The sequence below is a fragment of the Aspergillus nomiae genome (genome assembly GCF_001204775.2).
Source record: "Aspergillus nomiae NRRL 13137 chromosome Unknown contig00375, whole genome shotgun sequence".
In the NCBI taxonomy this organism is placed as follows: Eukaryota; Fungi; Ascomycota; class Eurotiomycetes; order Eurotiales; family Aspergillaceae; genus Aspergillus; species Aspergillus nomiae.
Window position 1 is genome coordinate 1 of NW_015378430.1, and position 24419 is coordinate 24419.

General features: G+C 48.8%; 5 protein-coding genes across 5 annotated transcripts; 2 read left to right on the plus strand and 3 right to left on the minus strand.

Moving 5' to 3' along the window:
• Positions 1-27: 27 nt before the first annotated feature.
• Positions 28-459, plus strand: ANOM_010593 (SelT/SelW/SelH family protein; the record flags this gene model as incomplete). Its single annotated transcript, XM_015555849.1, has 2 exons — positions 28-193; positions 308-459. Coding segments are annotated over 2 exons (282 nt in total), but the record flags the coding sequence as incomplete, so codon positions are not given.
• A 1017-nt stretch (positions 460-1476) lies between these two features.
• Positions 1477-4783, minus strand: pdeB (3',5'-cyclic-nucleotide phosphodiesterase PDE2; the record flags this gene model as incomplete). The annotated part of the gene is made up of 5 exons (XM_015555850.1): positions 1477-3500; positions 3570-3739; positions 3790-3852; positions 3918-4515; positions 4579-4783. 5 exons carry the CDS (start codon positions 4781-4783, stop codon positions 1477-1479), a joined length of 3060 nt encoding a protein of 1019 aa, XP_015403041.1.
• Positions 4784-9265: 4482 nt separating this feature from the next.
• ANOM_010595 (DNA-binding E3 ubiquitin-protein ligase SNT2) lies at positions 9266-14388 on the minus strand (the record flags this gene model as incomplete). Its single annotated transcript, XM_015555851.1, has 4 exons — positions 9266-12977; positions 13031-13514; positions 13618-13722; positions 13782-14388. The coding sequence occupies 4 exons, from the start codon at positions 14386-14388 to the stop codon at positions 9266-9268; spliced, it is 4908 nt and encodes a 1635-aa protein (XP_015403042.1).
• A 5339-nt stretch (positions 14389-19727) lies between these two features.
• On the plus strand, positions 19728-22924 carry ANOM_010596 (DEAD/DEAH box helicase; the record flags this gene model as incomplete). The annotated part of the gene is made up of 9 exons (XM_015555852.1): positions 19728-20486; positions 20545-20727; positions 20787-21270; positions 21327-21498; positions 21550-21711; positions 21762-22208; positions 22257-22677; positions 22725-22839; positions 22893-22924. 9 exons carry the CDS (start codon positions 19728-19730, stop codon positions 22922-22924), a joined length of 2775 nt encoding a protein of 924 aa, XP_015403043.1.
• Positions 22925-23240: 316 nt separating this feature from the next.
• Positions 23241-24354, minus strand: ANOM_010597 (uncharacterized protein; the record flags this gene model as incomplete). The annotated part of the gene is made up of 2 exons (XM_015555853.1): positions 23241-23602; positions 23790-24354. The coding sequence occupies 2 exons, from the start codon at positions 24352-24354 to the stop codon at positions 23241-23243; spliced, it is 927 nt and encodes a 308-aa protein (XP_015403045.1).
• Between the last annotated feature and the right edge of the window lie 65 nt (positions 24355-24419).

A 24419-nucleotide genomic window follows, 5' to 3' on the forward strand; every position in this document is an offset into this window, starting at 1 on the left:
CTAACACCTCCCCCCCCCTCCCAAAAGTTCGCCCAAGAGCTCCTCTCAACCTTCAGCACCGACCTGGGCGAGGTAGCCCTCATCCCGGCCACGGGGGGCATCTTCACAGTAACGATATACCATTCCTCGTCAGCGGAGACGGGGACACAGGAGACGGTCTTGTGGGATCGGAAGACGAATGGGGGGTTTCCTGGTATGTACTGGTAGTCCGTTCCATTGTTTCTGGGGTTTTTTTGCCGGGTTGGGTATTGGTTGATTGGGTTGGGTTTTGCTTGTGTGGAGGGAGGCGATGCTGATATTTCTGTAGAGGTGAAGATGCTCAAGTCGTTGGTGAGGAATGTGATTGATCCGTCCAGGGACTTGGGACATACGGATCGGGCGCTGAGGGCTGCTGGTGTGTCTGTGAAGGAGGGAGGTGAGAAGGGAGAGGGGGGCCAGGAGTGTGAGGATTGTCGGTGATGGAGTTGGGTCGGTGGGTATCGGGGGTGGTTTGTCCTGCCTGAAGGATAGATATACCTGTAATGTGTAGACATACAAAACTACTATAAGACTGTCACAAGTTGTATGTCATAGAGCACTCTGTATAACTAGGTGACAATAATACCGCTACAAGTAGAATTGTTGGAAAGATCTAGGCCATGCTCGACGACTTAGGTGGGTGAAATATATATATCACTGCATTGGCCTATGGCACAATCATGGTACTGGAAAAGAAAAGCGACAGCGAAATGCAACTATAGACCCGTGTTTTTAAACACAAATGAAATGTAAGGCACAGTCCAGCCATCTGGTGAACCTCAGAACGCCAAAACCACGCCCTGACTCTATGTCCGCCAACCCAAAGCCTATCCGGTAGAAAAGATCCAGTAGGAGAACAAGGAAATGGTCAAAGTGAATGAACGATAATAATACGGAATAAAAGGGAATATCGAGGAGGAAAAAAATGAAAAATGAAAAATGAAAAAGAAACAAGGGACAGAATGAAGGCGTCAGAAGGTTGACAAAAAAGGAGAAGAAGAATATATAAGAGAGGGTTCAAGAGTTTTAATGCGTCCCTGCAGTCAAAAACTGACCCCTGACTTCAGATATCATCTGGTCAGGATATCCGAGATCCACAAGTGGGATTGATACACCCGGAAAGCCAGTACTGCTGGTGTGCGGAGAGCATCGCCAGTGGCGCCATGATATAGTCATCGGGATGCCATCCGAAAGGACTCAAAACATGCACATGCCAGTATCGCGGGTCATTCCGCGCGTCTACCTCGGGAACCATGCTTTTTCTTTTTGGTTGCTCGGGTTCGTCTGTCAACCGAGCCGGTCGTGAACATCATGCAATTCCATCGTTAATCGAGTCATCAGCCAATGCATTACCCAATCCTCCCATTGATCCACATGAATCCCAGCCAGAAACACCTTGAAACCATGTAAAACAAACAGAACATTGATCGATGAAATCCTCTTGAAAGATAGATACCATCATGATTCACCGCTCAGCTCATGATGGTGAGAATGATGGGTTTTGCGTTTCCAGAATGCTAATCGCAGGCGACTTCGACGTTTCAACAACTTGCGCGATGACTGCTCTCCGCCGCTGGATCCATCCCATTGCTGACCATTGCCATCGTGCTTTGGGCTTCCAGGGGAGTGTGCAGGCTGTTTAGAATAGCCATTGCTGTTCCCTCTCACGGGTGCCATAGTATGATTCTTGTTCATCTCATCCGACTGAGAATGGGAAGTATGGCTAGACTGTGGTGGATGACCCTCCGATTCCCGGTCGATATTGGAAGAGCCTGGACGCACGTCGCCTCTATCACTTTCATGATCGCTCCTGCTACTGCTTTCCTGGCTAAAGCCTTTGTCCTCACCGTCATCTACAGTGAGGAAACTGGTTGCGTTCGTCGCAGGAGAAATAGGAGTCATATTATTGCTGTAGTTGCTGATGCTGTGGGTTCGGGTACAACTGTTCCGCTGCGAGTTCGATGGGCCAGATGTGCGTCCCGATGAGTTAGTGTTGGCGTGATGGTGACGATAGTTTTGCGGACCATTGCGTGAACTGCTCGGTCTTTCGCCTGTGATCTCCCCGGCACTGTTGCGGACGCCCGAAAAATCGTGTGAACCATCTTCCTTGTGCGAGTTAGAGCAAATTACGGCGGCCAGAACTGCGGAATCCCTTGAAGAGTGGCCGTCAGCGGCCCCATTCGATACTCCGGAATCCGTCCGAACCCTATTTCTCTCTGGGGACGCGCCTGCGATTGAGACCATATCAAGGTCTGGCACAGCGTTGGAGGACTTGCGCGATGGTGTTTGCGACGGCAAGGGATTTCCAGTTATGTCCATTGAAGGACCGGCTGTGTCCGGAGAGACGACAGGGCTGATAGTGTTCTCATTTAAAGTCCCGCGCGAGGTCTCAGAACCCACAGACGAGTGGGCTGCACCGAAGTAATCTGCCTCGCGCCGACCACTGATTTCATTGCTTGGCAATGCTTGCTTGGCAGAAGAATCCGGTCCGCTCGTCGTTAACGGTGCGCGGAGACCCTTGAAGCCCTTCAAACTCACAGCGGGGCTCTGAGTACAAGGAGATACCACGTCTTCAGGGCCATTTTCGTCCAGTAACGCCTGCTTTCGTTTCTCCAAATCAGCGAGGTGATGCCATCTGGATTGGTTATTTCGAATATGCTCAACGGTAAATCGCATATCGGGTAAGATATCCGCTACACCCTCGAATAGAGGAAGAGCAAATATAGACATGAAACCGATCTGACCGATAGCGAGTTTATATACGTTCCCGAGTTCTGGTGGTCCGCCGAACAAAGCAGTTTCCATGCCAACCTCCTTTTCCATTTCACCTTGATTGGCGAACTCCTCCTGCAGAATTTTGGTCCATTTTTCAGCCACATCCCATGGCCGCGCCACATTACTGATATCGGCGCATTTGATCAGCAGACCACATAGAAGGGTCTTGTACATATCAAGATCCTGGGGTTTCCATCCATCAACAGTCTGACCGTTCTCATAGAATTTCTCTTGCAAAGACCCAAGTCGCTCCATGAACTTCTGATGGACGCCCATGTCTGTTGCCAAGATCGAGCTGATCAGCAACTTGCGAATCTGCTTATCCTTGAATGCGGACGGCCAATAGCGGCGTAAGATCTGCGAAAAGGCAGCGCAGTGGAATGCCTCCAGCACCGAGTTGTCATTGTAGAGCTGTGCGAGCGGTGCGTTGAGCTTGACCAGGAAAAAGTTGTTCACTCCAGGGTGGCCCACGTCATGACCGATTGCCGAAATCAACAGCGTAAGAGTATCGAAGGGTGTGAGAAGGGATGCAATAGGAGATTTCGAATCAGTGTCTCGGGTCACTGACCCATAAGGGGGTAGAGCGCCGATGTGAAGGAGGAAATAAAATACAGATTGCAAGACGTCAATAGCATGTCGAAAGTTATGGTAGAGAACAAAGGAGTTGTAGGATGCACGACATGCGAGTAAGAATGTCCGAAGTTCACCTAATTCACGAAAACCATACCCAATCAGCCATCTCAGCAGATTTCTACAGGATTTGATGATTCACTTACCTGGTGTTAATTGCCACTGTTCCAGATTTGGCATAGTGAAGGCATGGTGCAGGATTTCAGAAGCCCCCAGCACAAGTTCATCATCAGAAAAATCATGAGCTGTAAAGTTCCAGTTCCCGATCTGCTCTTTTACGAGCGCCTCACGTTCTGGGCTCACATTTAATTCACTCCTAGAATGGTGAGTTAGACAAGTTGGTGTTATAGGCACTGCAGTACATACTGATCTTGGAATTCTTCTATCACCTCTTCGGGATTGCAGATGCCCTTCATAAGCTTCGACACCCTACACAACACAATCAGCACTGCATTCGAAGCTAATGATGGTTGGAACCATCAGAATGAACTCACATTGCTTCTCGTAAGTAGGCATATGGCTGCTCATCGTGTACACCTACCCATGAATGCTTGCGCAACTTTTTTCTGGACATGAAGCGCGACTGTTCTTTCAAAGCGGACTTGCGAGCACGGAAGGCGTGGACTACAAGGCCCTGCATCCTAGCGTTGCTCAGGGGTGACGCTAAGACGTCAACGGCGCCCGCATCTAAGCATTTCGATATCTGCTGAAATTCGGGGATCGCCCCATTGCGCTGGGGGTCCACAGACACACTACCAGGGACTTGAGCAGAAGAGCGCAAGATAGCAACCGGGACGATTAAGTTTGGGGACTCTTGGACTTGAATGTCGGCAGACAGTCCCGACAACAACTTCAGATCATGCACCCCTTCGGACTGAGACGAGAAGGTGAAGCCGCGACGCAAAGACGCCGGAGATGGAGGAGATACCTCGGGCCATGAGCCCCGGCCACTTTTCCGACGGGATAAGCCGGCGTCTTCCCCTGACAAATCGACGTCAAAGAACGCGAAAATAGGTCGGCACGTTGTGAGGGCGTCGTCACTAAGTTCGGCGAGTTTGGATGCGAGAGAAGGGCCAACATTACAAAGATAAACTATACCGGAGACTTCAGTCAGTAACAGTACCGCGAGAAGCACTGGGTGAACATAAGACATACTCCGTTTGCAGACCCCCAGTAGAACTTCCACATCTGATCTCAGAGAATCGGGTTCGTCAGGAAATGTAGAGGCACCGGAACTGGAGGTATTCGAGGAATCAGTTGGGCTTTGATACACCCACCGTTCTTGGACGACACGGCGATCAATATACACGGCCGAGCATTCGACACCATCCATGCTGTCGACTGGGTTCGGCACACCCATAGCTTAGAGCTTCTCCAGTTCAATGTGTGATGGATGGACAAGAGAAGTAATAGATTGGTCAAAGAGAAGACAATATTCTACCCAGTTCAAACTCGGTCTCATAAGGCTAACACCGAGTTGATAGTGTAGGTTGCAGCGCGAATAATTACGGGGAAACGAAGCAATGAAACACGGAAAAACGAGTGGCTGGCAGAGTAGATAGAGAAGGTGACGGTGGACGGTAGGTGAAATGAAAAAGGAGAGACTGAGAAATGGTAAGGAGCAACGGCCCTAATCTTTTTTGCGTTCTATCGGGTCAGCAACCATATGCAAAGTTTTGGTGATGTAGTGTATGTAGGCGACACGGCGAAGCCAGTATGGAGAGGATCAAAGAGGACTGCGCCCCAGAAGCAGCTGCAGGTGCGCATTCGAACAATGGATTGTTCGCTGTACTTGTCCACAGGGATTTGATCAATTGTCAACCTGCCCAGAGCGAAATACCTGCCCAGGGTCTCTGTTTCCGAGACATCCAGTTCTTTGTTCCATACACAAGCCTCCAGATGGCAGTCTACCACGATCGCCACATACACGTACACGGGATCCACTCACGTTTGGGTTCGGCAAAGTTCGGTAGGTCGAGAGAATAAAGAGACCGAGAGCGAAACACGACCTGGTGTGGGCCAATTGCTTAGTGCTGTGCTGTTCTGCACTACCAAAATCACCGCCGATAGAAACCGATTAGGAGCACCCCGCGGGATCGCGACTCAGGTGAGATTCGCCGAGATCAAGGACGACAAAATTCGAGGCCCAGAAGCGGGAAATCTTAGGGCGTCATGGTGGGCCACGGGCAGGGCCACACGGGAAAATGATGACACGAGACTCAAAAAGGTGAAGAAGAGGAGCACAGCGTGCGGTCGCGCCGACGATCGACAATCAAGGCGTCTATTAGGAGAGCAAAAACAAAAGTCGACGAAGCAAAGAAAAGACGATAGAAGACGGGAACAATAGTCCGAGGGTAGGTGAAAGACCGGAGGTGTGCGTTCAGATATGAGGCCGGTTGAGTACTTGTACAAAGGGGGATGTTGGCACAGAGAGGCGAAGGAAAATGAAAAAGGGAGATAATGTGCAGATAGTCGTCAATGAGATTGTTCAGACAGGAGAATAAGATTGTAACAATAAGGAAGGGAAGAATGAGAAAGAAGAGAAGAAGAAGAAGAAGGAGAAGAAGAAGACGATAGATGATGGAAGGAGGGAACGAATTCAGGGAGTGGGAAGAAGAGTGGAGGACGAGTGGATTGATTGAGGTTCTTTGGGTAATTCCGATCCAAGGGCCCTATCGGTTGGCGCAAATGTAAGTATAACTCTGGAGAACAGAGGGAAGGTTCAGTTCCGTCCAAGTAGGGCAATGGAAACAGATGAAGATAAACCGTCCAGTAGGAAATGCCAGTTCCGGAAAGGTAGAGGTCAGCGGCGTGCGCTTTGTGAGACTGACTTCTTTTTCCTTCGTTTTTTTCCCCTTCGCTCAGGCTTTCTTCCAGACTTCCAGAAGGTCGCGGCACGGCGGGTGTGGGCGTCGTCAGACTCGGCGATGGGGCCGATCTGTAGGTAGAGTAAGGTATTTATTACATACGGGGAGGTATTGATAGGGTAACCGATGTGGTGTATCGTTAATCCTGTCGGAGGTCCTCCAGTACGTCTTCCATACCTGCCAGTTACTAGTCTCTTTTTACTATTAATAACCCTTGGCCTTCTTTTACAGTGGTTTCATTAATTGATGTAGGTATAATTTATTCATACGTCAATGGGGTGGAGGATTTTGTATCTTCCCTGCATGGGGTTCATCACCATGACAGGAACCAAGTCAGACATCTTCAAGATGGAAAAGGTTTGGGAGATAAAAACATGACAAGTAAGTACCTTACCAACCAGTGGAATCCCTACCCAACCGGACGAGGAACCACACCCAATTTCCTGATGATCGTGATATGTGTCCAATCCGGTCTCCGGGCAGCATGTAAGGAAGAAGACTAGAAACTCGACAGAACTGAGCTGAGCCACAAATGAGGGGACACGGACGCACGAATCGGGTGAAGGTTCGTAACAGGTTAGAAAAAAAAGAAAAAAAAAGAAAAAGAAAATATTATTAAGAAGTGACCAACACTGGCGAGATAAAGTGAGCGGAGAGAGTGGAGAGGATGACGCTTAAAACAAACAATCTCATTAGTTCCTTTCAATCTCCGTGGGTTTTTCTAGAATGCCGGCTGAATTTCCTAAATCACCACTAAATCTATCGTTAGATCAATGAAGGATTGTAATTTAGGATTGCTGGGTAAATTATTACCGGAAGCGTTTGGTACGGATAGATTGAGATCATCTACTTACCTAGGTACAAGTACTACCCTAAGGTACTCAGCCTTCTTCAATCTCTCTGTCTGTTACACCCCCTCTTGCGGTACAGTACAGATTGTAATTTAAATTCCGCATTGCCAATGCGGATATGTAATCAACAAGAAGTTCATCATCTTCTAGAACTTCCATGCGCATGGCACATAAGCACTTTCTGTGCTGTAAGGACTTTAACCTTTAGCCTTGCGCGAAAAAAAGAGAAGAAAAAAAAAAAAGAGTGGCAACCAACCGCTGACGTCGACTCACACCTCAAGAATGTGGTTCGTATGATGTGATGGATGATCAACCGAACAAATAAATGAGATAACCACAAATTTTCATCCCCTCAACCGTTGTGACAGGTGGCAAAGATTGCGCGCACCCCCCTCTCTGCAGTTTCTTACGTGAGCAACCTTTGTAAATAACCTTCCAGAGAATCCGGGGAATTTCTGGATCCTGGTGTTTCGCCTGAAAGAATGATATTTGATGCGCTGGTAGTGTTTGCCTGGCTCTCGGCAGCAGGGCATCGGCGCCGGTGGCCTTGCTGTGCCTCCAACGTGAATCAATGCAAATCCCGTCGTGCCCATTCGTTCGGAAAATCCACCAACCACAGGGTATCCTTGAACAGGGAAAAAGAGCCCCACGGAAACCAAGCTATCACATGGTTCCCTTCCAGTGTCAGTTGCGGCCGCATGGACATGTACACAGTATGTATGTATGGAGGTATCTGTATGTATCAAGTGTTCTCGCGTGAGCAATAATGATGTTGTCGACCTTGGAATGTGGTTCATGCATTCTGTGTAGGATCGACGACGTTAAAGTTCTGAGCTCGATGCAAGGACGGGTCCGGCGTACATGCGTCGATACCTGATAATTAATAGTATTCATGGAATTTCGGTAAGTTGTAAAAGTATGAAAGGATATTTACACACCGAACGGCACTCCCCCATCCTATATACAATTGCAGAACCGTCATGGTGAACCGATGCAGGTAAGGAATAAATCGATCGAATCGCAGACCGGGGTCCAGATTCCAGATTCCGCCCCTAGTCGCAACTAAGTGGGAATTGTCAAACCTAACTCGGGAGCCACCAATATAAAACTAGCAATGGAAAGCACCACTAATAAGCACTAACCACTTAATATAATAATCCTTCCATTTCGCCTTTATCTGAGGCTCAACCATAGACAAATCAAAAGCCCGGTGACGATCCCCTGTCACAGCGCATTGCATCAGCCGTCCAACTGCCTTCGGCGCTCGGGTCAATGTAAATATTTGACCAGGTTCCCTGCGCTTCCTATTAGTCCCTCGCGTCCGGGATCGTCCCCGTCGATCCATACCACGAAAGAAGAAACGACACTGGAAACGGCATACTAAGTATTATCATTTGTAGTATCTACCCCGCTTCTCTTCTTCTATCAAGAGTTCAAACTGCACTCGTCTGCCGACGGCCCAATGAGGCCTCGCGCAACCGTGTTTTCATATGATGGACGATACATCGGAAGCCGTGGAAAACAATTCTCAACGCTAATATATGAAACTCCCAGTCCATGCCACCCTGAATACTTTTGGGCTATTGCGGACGGCGGTGTAACCCAAATATATCATGCTCGTGATGTAGGAACCAAAAAGTAAAAAGGAAAGAAAAGAAAGGAAAGAAAGGAAAAGAAGATGCATACAGACGAACGGGAAGGAAGGGGGGAAATGAGCAACGGATTAATCTAGAACCACGCTGATGGCAAGAACCCAAACCCCGTTTTTAAATGCCACACGATCCAAACAACACGAAGGAAATGCCAAAGTAGAGTTTAAAAAAAAAAAAAAGAAAAGAAAAGAAAAGAACAACAACGTAATAGAACTATATCATACATCCCTGGAAACCCTCCTTCTAAGGTTCTGCAAGCATAGAACTGCAACAAGGCTTAAGAGAGTAAATTCTTGAGCGATGGGCTTGCGCTGGCACCAGACTGCCATTTGTTCCGTTAATATTTGTATGCCTGCTGCTGCTCGTCGGACCTGCGGGCGCGATGACAGGTGTATCGTCTAATTTCACTGGTGGAGTCCGACCTCGTGGGTCAACATGTGCTTGCGAAACCGGAGGGGACTGCGTTGGCGCACTAAGAACGCGGTCGGCAGAGTATACACGTGCCGGTGGTCCCCCGTTCAATGCACTGAGTGAGTGCTGTGGAGAGTGTCGAACCATCGTTGAGTGCACATCTGGAGGTGACGCCGATGGGGCGTATGGTCGGGCCCGCCGGGTGAGAAAGATGGGGAGAGGGTATAGAGACTGGCCCATAAGGGCTCTGGTGAGTGGGAAACGGCTGGGGAGGTGGAGGAGGAGGATGAGCTCCGCTCGTGTAATGATGCGGCGGGGCATGGTGTGAAGGAGCGGGCTGGAAGCCATTCATATGGTGCGGTGGGGGTGGTGGAGGCCCTCCGCGGTAGCTAGCAACTGGAATGCCATTGCGAAGCTTATCCCCATAATCGCCGGGACGCTGTTCATATCCCGGATACCATTCTGGTCCATTAGAAGGCGGCGGACCAAGAGGCCTAGGCAACACCCCGGTTTGAGGAGGATGGGAAGGAGGATGGGAATGAGGAGCGTAAGGATGGCTGTGATATTCTGGAAGACGTGGTGCGGGGAGGACTGGCCGCTGAGCCGAGTAAGGAGACGGCCGAGGCTCTGGAGAGGGTTGGGCAGGACCGGCAGGTATCTGCTTGAGATGGCATTTATGACACTCGTATGACTCCTGATTCTGTTGGCCCAATGATGCTTCGGCATTACCCGCTAGTCCATTCCTATCAGCGGTATTAAATTCACCATTAAGCTTTGTGAGAGAATGCTGAGAGGGATTTCGATGAATATATGGTGGGCTTGCTGAGGCAGCAGGCGGAAATCTTGGTTCATTCATCCCAGCTCCGTTGAGTAGGGGTGTCCTGTGATCTGCAGCTGTGGTTCGCCGCGACTTATCGACAGGCCACCACCGAGGGGTGTATGCGGTAGAGCAACGCGCACATTTTCTTGTTGCCTCCGTGCCAGTGATCTGGGCGGGTGCATGGTTCTCGGAATCAATAGCCATCTCGTCTGTAGCTTCCTCAGTGGACACCCCGGTATTCTTAGAGTTATCCTTCGTTGTAGGCGGAGGAGCGGTAACGCCATTGACAGCGGATGCCCGTCGGTGTCCGGCCGACGTCGCATTGTGTTGTGATGCACTGACAGACTGCTGAACATACGCCGCTCTACGCAGAGTCCCAGTCAAGGAGAGGTCGGCTTGTTTGTAGTTTTGGACAAATCGCTGGAGGGCGTTGACGCCTTCTTCCTCCGTCGGCTCGCCTACTGCATGAACAACAGACGGTACTATGTGATGGGGGCACCAAATTCCCGCAGAGGCTACTCCTACCTCATCCCTAAGTCGTACACTTTGCACAGTATCTCTCTTAGAGCTCTTAACGGGTGTAATATCGAAGCCGAATGTGTACTGCGCCTGGAACGCGCAACCGACATGGAACTGAGCATTGCAGCCGCTGAAATGGCATGGCACACAAGCACCACTGTTTGACTTGCAGATTTTGCAAACCTCGCGGTACTTGTCTGCCGGAATGAGTGCAAATCCTTCAGCAGGTTCAAGCTCTTTGGAGTTGGCAAACTTGATCTCAGGAGTCCAAACCGCACAAGCGACATGTACCCAGTTGTTACCATCAGTCCGCTTCAGAGGTTCTCGAGGACCGATCGGCTTGCCTACAGCTTCCTGCCTTTGCCGATAAAGCTTGATAGCTTCGTTAACCATCTCCTTCTCTAGCCTCTCCTTTTCCCGGTCCCGCTCAGTCTTCTTCTTGTGTGTCGACCTTGGGGCTTCCATCAACTCATGCTCTGTCCAGGTCACAGGACACAAAACACACTCGTAACAAGTCGAGAACAAGGGATTTCTGTCATTGGTACACATGTCGCATAGCCATTTGACGCAATTCCGTGACGGGCTGACTCCGTAGCAGCTTCGATGAACGGTTAGCCGGCAATCCCTACAGGATAAATGTTGGTCGCCCATAGGTTCCATCTTGTTACAGACGGCACAAGGGAGTGTCTTAGCCTTGGGTGGATCGGGGACAATCGGTGCCGGTTCTGGGGCCTTCTCTGGTGCCGGCTTCTTCTTCGGTGCCGGTTCCACGGATGTAGCAGTTGAAGTCGCGCCACTGTCCTTGTCGTTGGTGCGCCCCTTCTTTTTTGTGGCCTCTTGTACTTGAGGGTTGGCTGTCACAGGAACACCAATCGAGGCAGCAGTGGCAGCGGTTGCACTATTGATGCTAATCGGAGTCTCGGTGGAAATAAGGAGCTGTGTCAGCAGCTCCTCATCAACACGCCGGCGCCACGACTTGTTGCCACTTTGAGATATTTTCTTGGCGACTTCATCGACATTCTCCCACTGAATTCCATATTTTCTCCATAGTAGAGCGCATCGTAAGCAGAGAGCTACCGTAAGCTGTGGCCCCTTATCTCGTTGTTTTGAGGATGGTTCGCTTGGAGTTGTAGTTCCGGGCGGGATCCCAGGGGCACGCCGCCACTGGCGTGAAGTACGTGTAGAGCAGAACTTGCACTGAAAACCACGCTTTTTCTCAACGGCCTTCTCATTATCATAGGCTGAATCATCATAATCATCTGCCACGTCATCCACAAGCTTTGCGGGGTTGTTCCGTTTGGCTTCCTTCTTGCCCCGCCTACCTTCATAATGATCCCAGATCTGGTGACCGCGGGCTGTCTTCTTCCACATGTAGTAGAACCGCACAATTTGATAATGCGGTACAGTACCGACGTGTTTCGTCAGGTTCCGCCACTCCGATCCGTACTTCGCAACGCCCTGCTCGAAGGCTTTTACTTCTTCAGGACGCAAATGGGGTTCCTTTAGATCCTTGTACTTGTTCATCTGCTTCAATTTCGAAAGAGCAGTCTCGACATCGAAACTGTTTGCATAGAGCAACTCCAAAGCCTTATCCAGGAAATTTGTTGAGTACTTTTCGACCCCAAGATCAGGCGCTATCTCCTTTGCTCTAGCCATATAGTCGTCGATGAGCTTCTCTCGATCCGCAGCGCTGAGATCCGCACCAGGCGCATCGTCTTCGCCCCGAGAGGGTATTTGGGTCGCAGTGGGCATCTTGAACATTAACTCCGCTGTGCGCACCTGCTTGCCGTTCACGGTAACCGGCTCATCTTCACCGCGTCGTACATATCCCTGCGGCTCATCCAGAACCCATTTTGGTCTGTTTGCCTTCTCTTGCTTCGCAGCTTCAAGTGCGGCTAGGGCCTCTTTCGAGAGCTTCGAGTCCTTGCGACCTCCAGAACTTTTCATATATTTCTTCTTGATATCGGTTGGCTTGACATATTCCACAGGGCGCCCTGGCCAAGGGTTTACGATCGCCTGGAACCGCGGTCCCAACCGAGAGCTTGCTCGAGGATATATCCGGTCGTCATAGTCCAGCGCATCTTCAACACGGCAGTGTATGCCCAAATAGCGGTAAGGCCACATCCTGGCCTGCGCAACCTGTTCTTCTGTGGCTGGCCGAGGGGCTTCTTCTTCGACAACGGCAGGGGTGCTGCTTGTTGTGCCGTTCGCACCGTTGGGCTCTTCCTCCTCCTCTTCGACGATTTCTTCTTCAACTTCCGCTTGGGACTCTCCAAGGATTGGAGTGTTTCGAGCCTCAAGTTTCCGCTCCTGGGCACGACTGCAGGCCGCACAAGCCCATGCAAATCCGCGAGCGGGCTTCTTGGTAAGAACAGGTCGTACACAATACATATGATATGTATCGTGGCACACGGCGCAATCCACGGAATCAGTACTACAAAATATGAGTATATGATAACATCGACTCACAGGTATAGTCATACGTACCTCGCAGCATACAAACTGCAGCGCTTGCAGGTTTTGACGGCGCTGGTCAGTTCTTTCCTTTTACCGATCTCGACAAGAACAAATTTCCAGCGATCATCAAGGACTCTTTTGACATTCGCTGGGACGTTGATCACTCTTTTTGTAGGAATGACCTCATAGTACCGATGGATATATCTGTCAAACATCTTGTCATACCAAAAACAGTCCCGAGTCTTTCTGTACTCCTCAAGATCGTCAATCTCCGAGAGGTGCTTAATCTGACACTTTCCCCGTAACGAAGTAAGCGGGCATGTATCGGAATGCATGGATGCAAACACAAGTCTCGTATCTGCAACTTTGCGCTGTATATCACGTGGCCTGTAATACCAATTAACGCGCACTGCCTCAATGGGACCGGAAGGCACATCCTTGTTTGGAATGAACTCCATGATACGTGCCAAGTAATACGGTTCTCCTGGGGGTTCACAGATGAGGTAAACGTGGTCTATAATCAAGTCTCAGTAACTTCCGGGATATTGAACTCGTTCCATAAAATGAACAAATTGGGAACAGAAAAAAAAATTAAACTAAATAAAAAGAAAACTGACCGTTTACGGAAAACGTTGTGCCGTCGTCAGCTGTTAGTTTGCCATCTTCTAGATGAGCGCCTCGATTCTCAAAAGAGACCATGTTCGAGTTTGAGTCACTCTGGCCTTGACTGGCGCCGGGGGCGTGGTAAAGATCTTTTTAGATGCGCTCCCATTTGCGGAACTGGAAGTCGTAGCGCTGGCCGGTTGCTTTCGTTTTCTTGAATTTGAAGCACCATTGGCTTCCTCCAGTTTTGCAGAGAAGGACGAGGTACCAGGAATTGAATCTTTGGCAGCAGAAGCGGGACTAGTTCCATTCACCGCCGTTTGACTTTTACGAGAATTTGAAGATGGCGCTGATTTTTCGCCATCCGTTTTAGTGCCATTGGCAGATTGGGTAGGCACACCGTTAGTTCGCTTCGCAGCTTTGGTTGCGGGTTGGGCGATTTCCAAGTCCATATCGATGTCACGGTCCTCCGCGTAGTTGGGGCGAGGAGCCGCATTACGACCTCTGGAGCGCGTCCCATAGGGCGCAGGAGTGGCGGAGGTACTAGGCGGCTCCGTACCCGCAACTTCTGAAGTTGAAGTACTGGCAGTCATGGGTTGGGACTGCCGTTCGTTGAGGGTGGCGAGCCCTTGGGGGATGGGAGAGTCGGCAGAACCCGTTCGGGATGACTGGCCAGGGGTGGGCATGCGACGTTGACCCGCGGCAGTTGCTGCAGCGGAAGAGGAAGAATTGGGCCTCACGTGGTGTTGCTGCGACTTCTGGGGCGGTGACCTATCCGAGGCCATGGCCAACCCTGAGACGCGACAAAAACAAAAAGCTAAATCAAGATGGGTTGGAGGGTGGCATATAACCCCCTCAAGGTGGCGTCAAGGCCTTGCAAAACTGCCTACAGCACGGTGATGTGAACTTCAGCAACAAGCCGTAGCGGTTAGTCGAGCCTCATAAGCGTGAGTTTGCAGATGGGCGGATGTAATGGTCGTATGGATCAACCGAATGGAATATGAAGGGGGGGAAGTCAAAGTCGGAAGGGAGACGAAAAGGCCCTGTGGTGCGGTGTTGACCGCACGAAGGACTGAAAGTGATACTTTGACGGCGGATCCCAGTTGTCGGTAATAACTTTCCTCTTTTCTTTTCTCCCCCGTTGAGACTCCTCTAATTCCCGCAAGGGAGTGGGAAAATCAGTGTTGTGCCAATGTCGGAAAATGAAATGCACCAGATGTGCGGGAGGAATATCAAGATCGACAGGCCCCGAAAGATGACCAGAATAGACTACTAAGTGGACGTGAAAGAAGTCCGTGGCAACAGCAGGGGAAACGGAACACTGATGTGTGGAAGATGTACAGGAGCACAATGCGATAAAGCAAAGAAAACCAAAAAGGTAATCAAGGAGGTAGGAAGAGAAGAGAAGGAAAGACAGAAGGGCCGCTGAAGCTGTCAAAATAGTCAAATGAAGGTAACGGTGGTAGAAGAAATCAAACCACTAGGGTGGGCTCGTGGGGTGAGTGCTCCAAATAGCAAATGGATCAGTAGGCCGTAACCAACAGGACGGAACTAGTTCGTAGTTCGGCCGTAGTTAGAAGGTTTGACCAGGGCTACCGAGACGGCGAGGGCCCAAATGATATAGGCACAAGGAAGGGAGAAGAGTAGAAGGGAAGATGGTAGACTAACATAAGTAGAATCGGGACGAGAGAAACATGCAGAGGAAGAAGTGGGACAAGAATGGAAAAGGCGACAAGCCAGAGAAAGAGAGAGTAAAGAAGAGAGGGAAGAGAAAGAGACAAGAAGAATCAGGAAAGCCGTCCAGGATCCCGACCAGTCCACGTCCTCGCCCCTAGTCCCGATATGTTAATATGACGGATCCTCCATCCACCAAGAACCAGAGAAAATCGCGATTACTCTCCTTTCCTTTTCGTTTTATGGTTTAATACATGGTCCAGTGTCCCGGTGCTTTGGCTAGCCTTCCCGCGTCGCTAAAGCATTTTCTAATTTTTTTGCTTTCTTTTTTTCCCTTGGGTGGGTGGTATTGCCTATAGTATAGCCATTACTTTGTTCCCCTTACTCTATTAACGCGGCGTTGTGGCCCGCTGGGTGATCTACGTGGTTACTGGGTTTAGCGGGATACGTTTTAGCAATATCACGGATGCTTGTCGCTGGTCTTGTTAGAAAGGGATTGTGTGGGCCGAGCGACCCGATGTAAAGAATGATGTTGATACCCGGGAGGGGCCATGGAAAGGATCAATTAGGACGAGGACGGGGCTCGATGGAAGGGGATAAAACCAGAAGGACTCGTGCAGAGTGTCTTAAAGGGGAAAACGAAAAGAACATGGAAGAAAGAAAGAAAGACAGAAAAGAAAATGAAAATGAAAATGAGAATCATGGAGGATGAAAAGAGAATTTTCTATGTTTAAATATAAAAAAGATGGCCTAAACCAGACTAGTATTTCCGTTGTTCATTCATTCTACCCAAGTTTGTGCTCCATTGAAGAAAAATAACAGGCTTCTTTCCCCCTCGAAAATGAAGGAGAGGGGAGGGGACGGAAGATCAAGCAAAAGTAAAATATGGAAATTAGGAAAGAGGGTATGGACATTGGAGACACATAATCTGTGGCAGGAATGTTGTCACGTAGGGCAGCGCATGCGCGGATCTGGAAAATCCCAAATGCCAAGTCTATCGAGGGAAAAGCAGGCGCAGCATGTCTTGAAGCGGAGGAGAGACAGTAGGCTGACTCTCATGCTCATATAATCACGAACTAATATTACTATGGCGCACTAAGATGATACTAAGTTGCCTGGATCCATGATACTCCTATCTTACCGGGGATAAATTCCCAGAAGGTAGACGGTAAGTTCGAAGTAGGGGTACAGTTATACGGATGGGTGATACCGCATTATTACTGCAGGTCATTTTCTTTTTGGAAATCTGCCCACGTCTCAGAATTTGCAGAACAACCAACTTGACCTTTTTTGGGTGGAAATGATATCATCCGATGAATGATGCCGGGTCAGAGCACGGAGTGATACTGGTTCGCACAGAGGGCTTACTCTTGGGAACTAACTACTAGATAAGTAAGTTAGGTATCCTCAGATAGCTACATATTTATTGGTATGAAAACGGTCTTGGGGGTAGAGATGAAGTTTGTCGGACCTATTTCCCCCCTAAGTGTCGGGTTAAGTAACAGTAATAACAACCCTCGCCAAACAACTTAATCGATAGTGCCTAGAATAATATTTTACGAGGGGGGGATGTGGAGGGGCGTATTTTGCAAAATGGATTGTACAACCGAGCGATCAGAGGAGGGCGTGGATGGATACGTATCTCTGAAAATGGTAAGGTTCTACCTACTACTTAGGTCGACGACCGAAAACTCGGTTCAAAATGACCATAGAGAAAAGGGAGCATGGTGCAGGTCCCATGGTTCCATTTCCTGCAGGCTAGGCGGTTAGCGGTGATTAGCAGCTACACAGTAGATCCTCAATCATGGGGGTTCTTTATGTAGACTACAGCTGATCTGTCATGACAATGAGATAGCCTGTCAAGGATAATGGCGTTCCGATTCTGATGGAAGGTAAAACAAAAACAAAATTGTTTCGTCCGACTGAAAGGGGGCCATCACAGTAAGGTTGAGGTGATGATAACACATTCCGGTGGCCGCGGAGCAAAGCCCTTAGCGTCATTTATGATTTTATGTAGGGCACTGAGGTCTTACTGGGGTCTCCCCCGCGAGGGCGGACCTTCTCTGGCTCGATTTTTGTCTTGGCTATCCTTCTCTTCATTATGCAACCGCAACGGTCTTATCAACAAACGCAATCCGCGTATAAATCGGGTCAACGGCCGACAATCAATCAATAAAATTCTCAGTTGCATTTGCCTCCGATCCAGTGCGCTCTGATACGAAGGTCCTAGACGTTAACTCTAAACCAGTCGAGCGACCTACGTACCTTAGGTACTTGTTAGATCATATACCACCATTAACTCGGGCCAATGACAATCACCGCAACAAGAGACGAATTCTCCACGGCCGATGATTTGTTGCCCGGTGGTTGTCCTGGCCTTTGAGTTGCCACATTATAACCTGCCACACGACCGAAACAAAATGTCCGTCTCGGGTAAGGGTAAATTGGAGGGAGTGAGTGTCAACAATATTGGTAGTATCGGTAGTAGTCTAGCGTCTGGTGCGTTTTCGACTAAAAGAAGCCTTGACGCCGCGTGTCCTTTTGGGTTTGATTGAGTGCAGCCTTATATCTAGCAGTGAGTGGTCAAATCTATTACTTGTACTCTTAACCATAACATGGTTCAAGATGGCCAACGCTAGGCTGTGAGAACGATTGTACCAAAGAATATCTACCATCGCTTACTCTCCAGTGTCGAATTATCTCTCGTCATCTGACGGTCTACCCAATCACATTACATCTTAACCTTAGCTCGCTAGGCTTAAAAAATAAAAATATATTCAAGTTGGCAATCTGAGGGCCGTGGTCATCTCTTTAGGCAAAGGTGATAGGAGCTTAATTGTTTCCGAGGAAAGACAAGCAAATGTATCCTCTTTCAGCCATTTCCCTCCTGCTTATTTAGGCAATGAAAAACGGATTTGATTATGTCCATGAGTTGTGAGAGCATAATAATAAAATAATAATATAATGAAAAGCTCCATACGGAGTAAGAGTAATAACCAGTAGGACCTTAGTAAAAGGTTCAAGTTGCTACTTGGTTTCGGCCGTGGTGGTCACATCCAAGTGGACCACGGATGAATTTTTTTTTTTTTTCTTCTTTTCTGGCATCCATCCTTCTGGGAAGCCATGGCCTTTCGCCCGACTCACCCGTGTGTGGTAGCATAAATTTCCACTTTCCGCTATCCTTTTTTTTTTTTTTTTTTTTTTTTTTTTAACACAATACATGAGTATACAAAAAATGAGAAATCAACCAGACCCTTCTGTATTTATGATCCTCAGGGAACTAACGAGTTAGAAGTGAGGGGACAATGTAATGAAGACATCCGGCGTCAAGGGGGACGTCAATAACTAGTAGTACGGAGCACTCCAAGCCACTCGTGTACACAGTTGCGGAGCATAACAACCAGGGCAAATTAGTCAGTAGTGGGAGGAAAGTATCATCAGGTGATCATTGTGCAGGGTATAAACCGCCCTTTCAACCTCTCAACCCGAGCAGAAGCGACAGAGAGGATGACTGAGTAACTAGAAAACAGGATATGATCAAGGCCAAAGATAACATCTAATACTCTATAGTATACACAAATTTATTATGTTGGATGTTGAATGGAATCATGAATTATTCACACACTTACCCGTAACTAAAAATATTTTATTTAATCTTCAGAGGCGCGGAAAATAGAAGAATGGAATATGTCTGTGCTTGAGGGCGGCCGTCCAACATACTGGATCCAAGGGTGGGAATCGGTGGGCTCCCATTTGCCATCTGCAAACATGGTGGACAGGTAGTTAGATTACCGCGTTGGGTACAACTTATCTGGGTGAGTTATTGAACTAAAGCAGGCCAATCTTTGTTGGGTTAGGCGACTGCCGCGACTCATCCCTCAATGGGCTTGCTGATCACCAGGGCTCCGGTTAGCGGATGAGACGATCCAGGAACGTTTTGCGCTGGGAATTGGCTGCATTTCCGATCCGCCTTGGAGCCTTAGGCAGAGATGAAGTGTTTGTTTATTGAAAGCGTTCCGGAGGCCAATGATAAGACCCAGGGGCTTTTCTGCCTCAGGCTACGGCGACTGGGGCTAGGTGCAATCACTACTAGGTAGAATCCCACAATGACCGCGTTGCGCGTTGTTGCCTCTCATTGATCGTGATTCTTACCTCCTACTTAAGTGTTGAATTTCCTACTAGTATTATTACCAGCATCTTGCTTACTTAGAATCCAGGAAAGTTTCCTCAGAACACCTTCTTGATACGGACCGTAAATAATCAGCATATAATTTATTTCTACTACAGGTGCTGAGGTGAAATACAAGACCACGTGCTGTCGGTATTTGTGAATGTAAACACTTAATTTCCAAGCAGCTGGTGCCCCCTGAACTACTGTCATCGGTATTGGGCATATTCATGGTAGCTTGTTTACCATCACACCTGTTGTCAGGTGATAAATGCCCAAGACATGTCAGCGCGGTCCGGTCAGCCATTTCAGTTCCATGGCTTCCAGACCACCATTGATGTTGCTCGTCAGCAAAATGACCAGGACAATGCTCATAAAGTTCCCGTTCCAAGTCACCCTACCTCTACCAGCCACTTGAATTCTCTTCCAGTCGATTTTGTCCGGCCTTCTGTGGCCCCTTCCAGGAGTCGTCTAACTGCCAGCGAGATCCGTCCTGTGGCGGCAAGTATACTAGAAACAAAGGAGGAGCAGCAACCGGAAACAGTCCCCAGTGAAGACTATGTCTATAACCCTTGTTTATTCTTAGAAAATCCCCGGTATGGATTGTCACCGGCGCTAGTATCTAACTTTGCTTCTGTTGGTGTCAAAAGCATCTATCCATGGCAGGCTTCATGTCTGCTTGCCCCGGGTCTACTTGAGGGTGAAAAGCATTTGGTCTATACGGCCCCTACAGGAGGAGGGAAGTCTCTTGTAGCTGATGTTCTGATGCTGAAACGTATCATCGAGAATCCTTCTCGTAAAGCCATTTTGGTTCTTCCATACGTCGCACTAGTCCAGGAAAAGTCGAAATGGCTTAAACGCATGGTTCAGGATGTTGAAAAACGCATCGACGACATCGATGATCAAGCAGGTGGTGCAAATCCATACCATCAACGTTGGAAGAAGCTACAAAAGTCGATCCGAGTCACTGGTTTCTTTGGAGGAAGCAGGTCAACCGATACCTGGGCCAATACAGATATTGCGGTTTGCACTATTGAGAAGGTTTGTCAGCGCTGTATGCAGTTGTATACAGGACATATTTAATATATATATGTATTAGGCTAATTCACTCATCAACACTGCTATCGAAGAGCACACCATCGGAGATTTGGGTGTCGTTGTCCTGGACGAGCTGCATATGCTTGATGATGAGCATCGCGGGTATCTTCTGGAGCTAATGGTCACCAAGATCCTTCTGCTGCAGCAGGATATCCAGATCATTGGCATGAGCGCCACTTTGTCGGTATGGCTATTCTTTGTCAATAGTGTCGATGTTCAGAAAGCAGGCTGACAGACCATCAGAACACTGAATTACTTGCAGAGTGGATGAATGCAAATTACTACGTCTCAACATATCGGCCTATTCCGATCGATGACTATCTCGTATATGAGAACGCGATTTATCCCGCAGAAACCTCGAGGCAGCTATTCCAGACAATCACACAATCTCCATCAATGTCCACCATATCCCTTACGGACACTATGCCTCCCCATCGTATAATCCAGCCCCCGACATCTCGAGCATTTGCAAATCCAACCACAAATGCGACGGTAGCGTTATCAGTCGATACGGCTGCTGCAGGATATGGTGCATTGGTTTTCTGCGGTAGCAGACAAGCTTGTCAACTTCATGCTTCTATCATTAGTGAAGCAATGCCAATACCAGCCGCAGTAGATCCAAATGAATTAAGCAGACGATTGGACCTGCTCGCCGAACTACGAAGCCTTCCAAGTGGCCTTGATCCAGTTCTCGAGAATACATTAGTCAGAGGCGTGGCTTTTTACCGTGGGTTCTTCAGGTCGACTACCGCTTCGCATTGATACGGACTGACTTTGTTCTAGATGCGGGCATGACAACAGAAGAACGTGATTTCATAGCGCAGGCTTACGATCAAGGCGTTTTGAGGGTTCTCATAGCCACTTGCAGTCTTGCGGCTGGAGTCAATCTTCCTGCCAGGAGGGTCATTATTAATGGTGTTCGGATGGGGCGTGACTTGGTGGGACCAGCAATGCTGTAGGGACAACCCCTTGCACATTTCAAAAAACCTCGTACTAACCGTTGAAGGCGCCAAATGTGTGGGCGGGCTGGTCGCAAGGGAAAGGATGAGGCAGGCGAGACCTACCTCATTTGTGGAAAGTCCGAGCTACAGGCAGTCTGCGATCTGCTGGAAGCTGGTATGCCAGCAATTGAGAGCTGTCTAACGCCAGAGAAGCGTGGCCTCAAGAGGTAGATGACCAAAATGAACGAGAAATAGTCATGAGCTCATACCTGTTTAGGGCGATTCTGGAAGCTATAGCCACGGGCCTCGTCTCTGGTTTTGAAGCGATCAAGGATTACGTGAAATGCACCCTTCTTTATCGGACCACAGACAAAAAGATAGCGTATAATGTTATGAACGCTGCGCTCCAAGAATTGGTCAGCGAAAATCTTTTGCATCAAAACGGTGACGAATCATATGTTGCGACCCAACTTGGCCAAGCTATTGTTGCATCTGGATTCGCACCTGAGGATGGTCTTTTTATTAACGAAGAGCTAAACCGAGCGTTACAGGCTTTTGTGATGGATGGTGACATGCATATCTTCTACATGTTCACCCCCCTCCAGGTAGCGACGACCACACAAATCGATTGGCCCATTTTTCGAGACCAGCTAGACAACCTTGACGAAAGCGGGCTGCGTGCTTTGCAATTTGTTGGTGTTCAGCCGGGCTTTGTAAACAGAATGTATGTTGATCTGAAACATCGCGCAAGAGCGTACTAATAAGGCCACAGGGTTCAGAGCGGTTCATCTCTCAAAGAGGACACTCCAGAGCAGATCAAACTGGCCGCCGTCTACCGTCGCGCTTACGCCGCGCTTCAGCTTCGTGATTTGAGTAATGAAGTCCCCCTATCGGTGGTCGCCAGTCGCTACCAGACCCCTCGCGGGACAGTTCAGTCATTGGCCCAACACTGCCACGGGTTTGCCGCTAGTATGGTCAAGTTCTGTCAACGCATGGGCTGGGGCATGCTTGCGGCAGTCCTTGATCATATGCGGATTCGGTTGGAAGCCGGTGCTCGTGCTGATTTATTGGAGATGGCTCAAGTCACCTACGTCAAAGGCCGGCTAGCTAGGTTACTACGAGACAAGGGGTTCCGAAACTTGAGGGCGTTGGCAGAGGCCAATGCAAAGGCCCTCGTTCCCATATTAATGATGGTAAGATGAATGTCGCTCTGAACAGAAGATTCATTAACTTGCACCAGGTAAATCCACGAAAAGCACAGAGAAGCCAAGCCCACCCCTCAGAAGCGCAACGGTATGCCAACAAATTGCTTGCCAAAGCAGAAGTAATTGTTGCATCAGCAAATAAAGTTTGGGGTACGTATATTGTTTCACAACGTTCAGTATCTATCCTACTAATAATGCCACAGAACGTGAAATGCAAGTCGAACTGGATGAGTAAGACATGATACTCTGGTATATGAGAGGTAATGAATTGGCAATTTTTTTTTCTTTGGAAACTTCATGAAAACGGGGTCACTCATGCTCAGGTATCGTATGGCGCATTGAACGGGTTACCTAACATATATATAGCATACAAGGCTATGATGTGTATATACACAGAAGTTGAGACTTTGGGGTGTATAGCTGATTGACTATGATATTTAGCATACTAGAACTTATAGAAAGCAGCTGTCTTCTAGCCAGTGAAGAGGATACATGACTACAATAGTATCTGTGGCAACGCATTGGTCCGAAGGGAATCTAATAAAACTAATCTAAACCCCGTTTAGCGTATTTTGAGCCTTCATAACCTCACCCTGATCTACAAAATCCACAAGGACCACATTAGGCAGCCGTTTATACACGGACCGACATAAGTCGGACTGTGCCCCGATACTCCCATTGCCCGAGACAGCATTGGTTTTGGGCGCACGGATCCGGTCGGGCACCAGGACCCCCAGCACATTGACATCTAGGAAATGATTGACGATATACATGCGCCCGTCCGCGGACGCGCCAGAAGGCCGATCGATACTGCAATTCGGGAACGAGGCATCCGTCACATCGTAGGGCGTCTCGAAGAAGTAGCCGAATTCGTCCAATATATATGGAACGGACTTAGTGTCGGCGCCGTAATCTAGTAGCAATATGTTCAATACACACGTCCTATCGGAACAAGACCAACGAAAATGTCTCATACACACAGTGGAGACTTTATATCTCCACTGCTATATAGGTTCCACTCAAGGCATCCACTCCAAGATACTACTAGTAGTACCTAATCCGTACTCAAAAGAAACCACAAGGAAGACACGTGTACTTACCCAAAAATACCACAAGTCGCTTCCCCGTACTAATCAGGTCTCCTAATGTCGGCCACGAATCCATGGCCAGCACAGCCGGCGACGAGCTCGGCACGAACGCATAATCCTTAATCCCGGCACTGGCGAACACCTCATCGAACCGCGACACGGGGAAGCCATCGCCATTTGTAAGCAGCAGGGTTACCACTTCGTCCGGATGGCTGTCCAGCCAGGTCTTGACCGTGCCCAGGAAGGACTCCAGGGTTCCGGCGTCCTCGAGAAGACAGGATGTATGGCATAGTTGAATGGTATTGGCGTTGTCAAGGGCTTTATGGGTTTGGCCCTGCAGGAAGCGGATCCCCAGGTCCAGTTGTTCTGTTACCTCCAGGTTTTGATTTTGTTGTGGGAGTGGGCCGACGAAGGGGCTGTCGTGGGCGCCCAGTTGGGTGATGTTGGAATACTTGCGGGTGCAGAATGCGGATTGGCCATTGCAGGTTGATGGAGCGCATTGGGCGATTTGAATGGCGGAGAGGAGGAAGAGAGGAAATAGTATGTAGGAGAGGGTGGGATGTTTGTTGGAAGGCATTATATTATATATGAAGGGCTACTAGTATCGCAAGGGTATCATGTCTTGGTACTAGACTGAAAGGA